A 7,912-nucleotide genomic window follows, 5' to 3' on the forward strand; every position below is an offset into this window, starting at 1 on the left:
AGCAAGACCTGTTGGCTTATGGTATCTCTCAAGCTCGTTGTCCATCTCCTTGATCTGAAGCTTCATGTCGGATATCTCGAGCTCGCGCGGCTCAATCTGCTTCTTGAGCTCCTTGATCTTGTAGTCGAGCACGAACTTGAACTTCTCCAGCTCCTGGTTCTTCTTCTTCAGATCGTAAATTCTCTTCTCCTTGTCCCCGATCGTCTCGTCCCTCTCCCTGATCTCCTTCTTCAGCCCCGAGATCTCCTTCTCCAGCATCGAGATCTGGTGGTAGAGCTCCTTCTGCCTTGTCACCAGCTTCTTGTTGTCGTCCTTGGCCGCCTCTATCTCCTTCAGCTGCGCATGGAATTTCTTCCGCATGATCCCGTTCTCTCCCTTCAGCCGAAGGTGCTGCTCTCTCTCTGCCCCCAGCTTCGACTCGTACTTGTCCTTGAGCTCCTCGATCTCCTGGTCTGCGTCCTCCTCCACCTGCTTCCTTGTCTCTTCCAGCTCCCTCATCAGCTCCTCCTTCTCGTCCCTCACTCGCTGAAGCGCAAGCTGCTCCTCCTGCAGCTTGTACTCGTACTCGTCCGTCAGCTCCTGCACGAGCCGCTCGTGCGATTCGACCAGCAGCGAGTTCTGCTCGTCCCATCGCTCGTTCAAGAGCTCCTTCTCATCCGACAGTTGCCGATACCGCTCCACCTCCGCCATGATCTTCTGCTGGTACTGCGCCTCCATCTGCTGCACAGCAGCAGCATGCCTCTCCTCAATATTCTTGATCTTCTCCTCATACTCCATCTCCATCTCGCTCTTCTCCGTGATCAGGCTCTCGCACCTCGCTTTCTCTCCCTCCAGCTCGCTGCTGTACTTCTCAGTCAGCTGCGTGAGCTTGTCCTTGGCCTCCTTCTCCTTGAGTCGGATCGTGTACTGAGTGTGCGTGTGGAGCTCGTCGACCTTGTTCTTCAGGTCAACCATGTGGGCTGTCTTCTCCTCCAGGTCGCTCTTGGTGACCAGGATCTCCTCAGAGAACGGCAAGATCTCCTTCTCCTTCTTCGACCCCCTGACCTCCTTGTCCCGCACGTCCAGGATCAGCAGCGAGCCGTCCTCCGACACAGAGAACAGATGGGAGTCATCGTATGTGATACACATCCTCGTGATAGCTCTAGAGTGGCACAGGAACTCCTGGTACTCCGACGACAGCGGGAACTTCCAACTCTGCACGGTTCCGTCCTCCCCACCGGTGAAGAGCATCCTCCCCGAGTGAGACAGGCAGACCTGCGTCATGAGCTGGCCCCCAGCCTCGAACTCCTTGGCGATGTTCGATTCAGAGATCTCCTTGATCTTCTTGTCGCTTCCCACAGCAAACGTCGTCCTGCCGTCAGGGGTGCAGACGCATGATGTGTAGTTGCAGCTCTTCAGCACGTTCTCTCCTATCCTCTTGTAGTCTTTGAGGTTCCACTCGTAGCAGGCCCCGTCCATCCCGCAAGAGGTCAGCATCGTGTCGTCGGCGGACCAGCACAGGCTCCGGACCTTGCCATTGTGACCTCGCAGGTTCCCCAAGTTCTCGCAGGTGTAGGTAGCAAAGATGTTGATGGTGTTGCCGTTGACGGCTGCAAACATGTGACCTCCGTTGCTGAACTTACACTCTCTGCACGCCTTGATCGCAAACTCTTTGAACGGCCGGATGTCGTCCATAACGATATTCATCAGCCTCATCTTGTCGCTGAAACCCACCAGGATGTGAAGGCCGGAGGGATGGAAAGCGATGCTATGCGCCTCCTCGTTGAAGAACTTGGTCAGGTCAAGAGTCTTGTCCATGTAATTCCAGATCCTGACTGATTTGTCCAGCCCGCAAGTGGCCACCAGCGGCTTCCGGATGCAAGTGTCGACCCCCGTCACCTGCCCGGCATGGAAGGAGGTAGCGAGAAAGTCGATGTTCTTCTCCTCCGGCTTCATGATGTCAACGTTGCTGAGCGCGAAGGAGAAGAGCTGGTTGTTCTCCGTAGCGCACAGCAGTTGCTCCTCCGTGTGGCTGACTGTCAGGTGCCGGATCTTGACAGCGTTGTTGTCGATGGAAAAGACCTTTGACCTCCTGTACATATCCTTGTCCTCTGTCTTGTCGTAGATCGCCAGGTTGCCGTCGTCGCTCCCTGTCACTATCCCCTTGGAGAAGCCCACGATCGACTCGATCGAGTTCGAGTCAGCAGGCGATCGGGCAATAAATCCCTTCAGCTCCCCTCCCTCTACTACCAGCAGGTCCCCAGTATCGGTTCCAACTACCAGCCTTTCCTCGCTCACCCACGAATGGCACAGGTAGTTCTGCGCCTCTCGCTTCCCCAGAGGGCTCTGCAGCAGCTTCAGGTTGGACTCAGTGAGCTTAAACAGCTTGAAAACTCCGTTGCCCGTCACGGCAATCAGGTGGTTGTCCGAAGGGTTGAAGCTGCACTGGTACATGACCGAGTTCGGCGACACGGCTGTCTTCACTGTCGCCAGAGGCTTTGCCGTCTCCCACGTCCAGATGGTGAGGTTCCACTCTGGAGCCCCTCCCTGCGCCATGAGCAGCTTCGAGTCTGGCGAAAAGCACAGGGACACAAACTCCTTGGAGTTGGAGCCTGTCGCCGTCAGCAGCCTCCTCCTCCTCAGCGTGTGGAGGTCGAAGATCGTGATAACTCCCTCATCATGGCGCTCAGCGACCGCAACGAACTTCTTGTTCGGGCTGACGGCCAGCGCCGTGATCTCTTCAGTCTTGTCGGTGCCAGGGAGGAATCGTTGTATCCTCTGCTCGAGGTTGAAGATACAGACGTTGTGCCCAACAGCGTACAAGACCGTCTGTTCGTCGACATAGCATACCGGCTCGCGCACGTCCCCCTTGATACCGAAGTAGTGTCTCAACAGAAGCGCCGCCATTGTAGCAGCTCTGTGCTCCTGCTCCCTCTCCCTCTCCTCCTCCTCCTCCCTTCCTGTATGCCCTTGGAGTGCTTCCTCGCACTAGGGCTCTAGAGTAACGCTTTGTTGCTTTCAGACTTGCTTGTGCAGTTTAAGCCTCATGCCGCATAATGATTGCAAGAGCGCCACCTGCAACAAGAAAATACATGAGCACATTTACAACTCCTCTCACAGCTATGTTGCACCGGACTCTTTCAGCCTACCGCTACCTACATACCCGTTCACTCAGTTCCTTCTTCTCATAAAGTCATGCGTCTCTAGATCAAGTTGCAGATATCATCCCACCCTGTGATCGTCTACTTCATTCGTAAATATCTACATCCCTCTGTCGCCGTCATTGCCTTGAGCCCTTGAAATTTTGCACACACAGCCCTTCAGTCCAAATTGTTCTGATTCCTGCTAAGCTGTGGTTGCTATTCACAACCCTTGTTGCCCACACCCCCCCCTCTCTTGCATCCTTTCCTGTTCCTTTCTCTCCGTCATCATCTATCTCCTCATCCTCCCTCCCTCCCTCCCTCCCTCCCTCCCCGTCCTCCTTCCCTCTCCTGCCGCCGTCGTCCTGCCTAGCATTGCCTGAACGCCTAACCGTTGACCGAACCCTTACCACCCCCACCCCCAATTTTGAAACAATAAAGGTGTTGACAATGTACCCTACCTTTCAAGCTTTTAGTGGCCTAAAGAGTATGGGTTATACAGTACCCCTACCCGTTTATATTCGAAAAAAACCAACGTAGGACGAACGATTTTAGGGTTGCAAAATGCAAGTGGAAGAAGGGGAGGAGGAGGAGGGGGAGGAGGAGGAATAGGAGTAGGAGCAGTAGGAGGAGGCGATGAGAAGGGAGATGGCAGTGGAAGAAGGACGAGGAAGGGAAGAAGAGTTTGTTGGGATGTAAGATGTGGAGGAAGTAGGAAGAGGAAGGAGGAGGAGAAGGGGTTGTATCAGGGATAGATTTCCCATCTTGCCTGTACATATCACATAGATTTCCCACGTAACGTGTATATATCACACAGATCTCTCATGTAGCCTGTAAACATCACGGGTTGTTTTTAAAATTCTGATTCATTATTCATTGGTCTTCACGCCTATCATGCTTTACACGTTTTCTCTCCCGAGTTAATCATGCTGAGGTCCCCGACGACCTGCGGTCTCATCAGTACATGAGGGATAACGCAGTAGAGGAAAATCGACCGTTGCATACTCTGCCTTCTCGCCAGCCCATGAGAAAGAGAAGTACCAATCGCCGAAAGACTCCTAGATACAAAACGAATAAGACTGAGAGTAGATGTTCACACGATACACAAAGTCAGAGATGCTGGTGCTGCTTCTTCTGCTGCAGGTAGTGATGATGATGGTGATGATGAAGAGGATGGTAGTTGGGATGGTGATGATGATGTGAAGGTTGTTGTTGTTGGTGACGATGGTGATGAGGACAACGCTGATGATGATGATGAGGAGGAGGGCCGAGAAACAGAGATGACGAGGAGAGGATGGGAAGGAAGGAAATCCTCTCGCGATCAAACCTTGAGGGTGATACGTTGGCATCCAGCCCGCACGAAACCTTTGGACCAGCTCCCACGAAAGTTGCACATCCCGTCGCTTGCAAATTTGAAGTACTCTTGCAAACCATGCTCGCTCGCCATCAGTGACATCTGATAACAATAGCGTTATACTGCCAATCAAACTATAAGAACGATGCACAGTACATCATTTGAAGTGATCTGGTTGTGGTATGGCCCTCTGTTGATATAGATCCCTTGCGTTGCAGATTGTTGAACATGCCTTGTTGCCTCCATGAGAGCCTCTGCCCATTCCTTCAAGAACTGCTGCTCTGTTGCGGTTGTTGTCAGTCAACACACTTCTTACAGCAACACCTTGCCGTTGGGTCTGACAGCATCTGATGGAGTAGCGTTCTGCCATATCGAGGGAGTCATACAAGTGTGAGAAGGGTTTGAAAGCTCCACCTCCACCTCGATTGTCACTTGTGTCAGATTCTTCCGTCCTGTCCCGTTGAACATTTGTCTGGAAATACCCAACGCCAGCTATAGAAGAAACTCAGATTGAGTATCATCACCTTCATACATCATCGATCATATGAAACATCATAGTGCTATAGTCATGACCATCAGCATCATGCAAGCTTTGTAATCCACCAATCATCTCAAGAGTCCTGTCATCGCAAACATCAACACTGATCATCAAAGATAGCAGACCGGGGTTATCAACAACAACGAACAATCATATCAACAACAACGAACAATCATCCATCATCATCAATCTTACTTTTAGGTGCTCGCAATCATATCCTGACTGCACGACGTACAACGGATTCCTTATCTTCTTGGTGATTTCCTGCATGAACAAACAACGCCATTCTTCCCTCGCCCCCATGTTGCATCCCATCTCGGGTACGACAGGCTGCGGGAAATGAAGTGAGCGGGCGGCAGGCAGATCAAAGGCCAGAATATTTCCTGCCACAATCGTTTTGCTTCTCTGAACTTCTCAGCTACCCCAGCCATTACGTGGCTGTTCAGGCTGGGCAGGAAGGCTGAATCAGAAAGTCCTATCAAGAGTCCTTGAAAGTTGCTCTCCCCCCTCATCTATTTGTGCACACTCAGTTCCTTTGAAGCTACAAGCCTTTCCTGAGTCTACCTTGCTTTCCAACCGGTCCAGGTGCAGTCCAACTGCAAGTCCTCCCGAACCACTGCCAGCCAGTATGATCTGTATTCTAAATCAGTCTTGTGAGCGTGTAGGTTTTCCTCAGGAGGTTTGCTTTGTTAGTCCTATGGCAATAAGAGGGGAATTTCGACGATCGCCAATGCAGGGAAGGGTGAGATAGAAGTACATAGAAGGGACAGAAATACGAACTTTTCTCCGTGTGCAACTCTAAAAATCCCTCTTGTATGCTTCTGCTTTCACCTGCTGTGCCTTTGCCAGGTTTTGGCTCGCAATCAGCGTCGAGATGGTTTCTTCAAAGATGTTGAGGCCTTCGAGCCAGACCGAAGCAGTAGAGTTAATGATGCTTTGTGATGCTGTGCTACTGAGGGAACTCCCGTCGCAAGATGGAATGACGACCTTAAAGAAACAATGGCGTCATCGATCAATGTCCAGGCTAACAAGAACTTCCTAACCTTGTTCCATGCGCTGAGGTCGGGATTGTCTGATGTCGAGTCGCTGAGAATCTGGAAACAGTCACAACGATCAGCAAGACATACACACTAGCAGCAAAGATTCTACTCCGCCGAGGTTGTTTCTTGCTGCAGGCCAGTCTCCTACAAGACAGCTGTCAACATCGCTCATTCAAATCTCCCTTTCACTTACTACTCGACCCTGAGTCAGTCTGAGACTTGGCAAGGCATTCCTCTTGGTCAAAACACCAGCCTCCATCTTCCAGGTAGATCTGACAAGAAAACATCGGCGAGTTCCGAGAATAAGAACGCTAATCACGTCACCGTCCATGAATCCGAAGGAGAATGCTTGCTGATGTAGAATCCTAGCAGCAGCCTGTCAGCATGATGCACCAAGATCATGTCTTGTGCAATCTTGGCATACCAGCAGGGGATCCATCAAGACACCTTGATTTGAGTTTCACATGCTCGAACTCAAGGCTGACAGAACATTCAGCTTGCTGGGAGGGAATGGTGCACTCAAATACCATTGAAGGCTCGGTAAACAAAGAAGGACGATTACAAGGGCATGCCGGGCTCTCAGTATCATCGGCCAGCAACAGAACCCCTGCCCTCGCAGTTGAGAGTCACTACATCATGTGTTGTACTTGAAGTCAGCAATATCTCTACTTGCTGAACGGGAAGTGATCTTCGTTGGTGCACACTACCCTGCCCTACCCTGCCCTGCCCTGCCCTGCCCTGCACCTCTGCTCCCATGCCTTCATCTCCTCCCTCCCTCCTCTCTCCCACTCGTTGCTCGCCGTCGAGAGGCTCTCGCGTCCGATTATCATGTAAATAACTTTCCCGTGGAGGGAGGTAGGGTGGATTGATAAAGTCTCGAGGGTAGGGTAGTTATCGATACAGTGAGAAACAGATAAAATGTGTGGTAAAAGGGGGGTAGGGGTATCTATAACACGGGTGCATAACTCCAGTCAAAATAGTCTGAGGGTGGTAGGGTGGTGAGGGTTGGTGACTCAGAGTCAAGTTGGGATACCATGGGAGGCGGTTCGGAAGGGAGGGGAGAGGAGGGAGGAGATGGAGAGGAAGGTAGAGGAAAGCAAGCAAGGAGTGCAGCAGCAGGTAAGTGTAGGTAGAGTGAGAAGAAAGTGGGAGATCGTGGGTGAGGACATGAAAAGGGAGGTGAGGGGAAAGGGGGGCTGAGAGGACGAGGGGAAAGAAGAATCATCTTTGAATCAACTTCACAGGGAGCAGGGAGGAAGAGAAAGAAAAGGGAGTAGGCGAGTAGAGAGATAGTGCGTAAAGGAGGAAGATCTGGTGACGATACCATTGGTTTGAGTTTTTTTTTCCTCGTGCAAGGGAACTGGGGTTGGGATCGGGGAACAAGAGAAGTTCTGAGTGTAATCCAACCAAAACATTCTTCTCAGATTTGTATATAGAAGTGCTGGATGAACGCTGCGGCGGTTTACTCTCAGAGCAACAATGTTTTGACGAGCGGAGTGATGATGCTGCCCAATGAGTTTCTGGAATGAACAAATTTCTCAAAAGATTTTGGTCAAAACTCTGTGTTCTCTCTTTGCACAGCACAAAAGTCACACAGCTTCCTGGCACAAAATGTTTTTTCGCCTCGTTTACTTGCGTGCTGCTGACCTGAACCATACCTACCCTCTTGAACTGATTCTTTCTCTTCCTTTGTCTACGTATCTCTACATAACTTCATGCCGCGTCCTTGCTGCAAATTCCCCCGTCCCCGTCCTCCCTTTCTCTCTCCTTCCTTTCCTCCTTGCCACCTTCCGAAGTTCCTTCTCTCTCTCTTCCTCCCAACTCTCCCCCTTCCCCCCATCTCCTCCCCTCCCTCCTCCCC

At 51.5% G+C, this 7,912-nt stretch overlaps 2 protein-coding genes across 2 annotated transcripts; both read right to left on the reverse strand.

Moving 5' to 3' along the window:
• Window positions 1-339: 339 nt before the first annotated feature.
• GUITHDRAFT_76799 (hypothetical protein) lies at window positions 340-2,886 on the reverse strand (the record flags this gene model as incomplete). The annotated part of the gene is made up of 1 exon (XM_005825801.1): window positions 340-2,886. A coding segment is annotated over one exon (2,547 nt), but the record flags the coding sequence as incomplete, so codon positions are not given.
• Window positions 2,887-4,011: 1,125 nt separating this feature from the next.
• On the reverse strand, window positions 4,012-6,453 carry GUITHDRAFT_143891 (hypothetical protein; the record flags this gene model as incomplete). Its single annotated transcript, XM_005825802.1, has 11 exons — window positions 4,012-4,065; window positions 4,447-4,575; window positions 4,798-4,836; window positions 4,888-4,965; window positions 5,207-5,275; window positions 5,576-5,644; window positions 5,843-5,998; window positions 6,055-6,105; window positions 6,143-6,195; window positions 6,245-6,323; window positions 6,376-6,453. 11 exons carry the CDS (start codon window positions 6,451-6,453, stop codon window positions 4,012-4,014), a joined length of 855 nt encoding a protein of 284 aa, XP_005825859.1.
• Between the last annotated feature and the right edge of the window lie 1,459 nt (window positions 6,454-7,912).

Source organism: Guillardia theta, assembly GCF_000315625.1.
Source record: "Guillardia theta CCMP2712 unplaced genomic scaffold GUITHscaffold_80, whole genome shotgun sequence".
Taxonomy (NCBI): domain Eukaryota; class Cryptophyceae; order Pyrenomonadales; family Geminigeraceae; genus Guillardia; species Guillardia theta.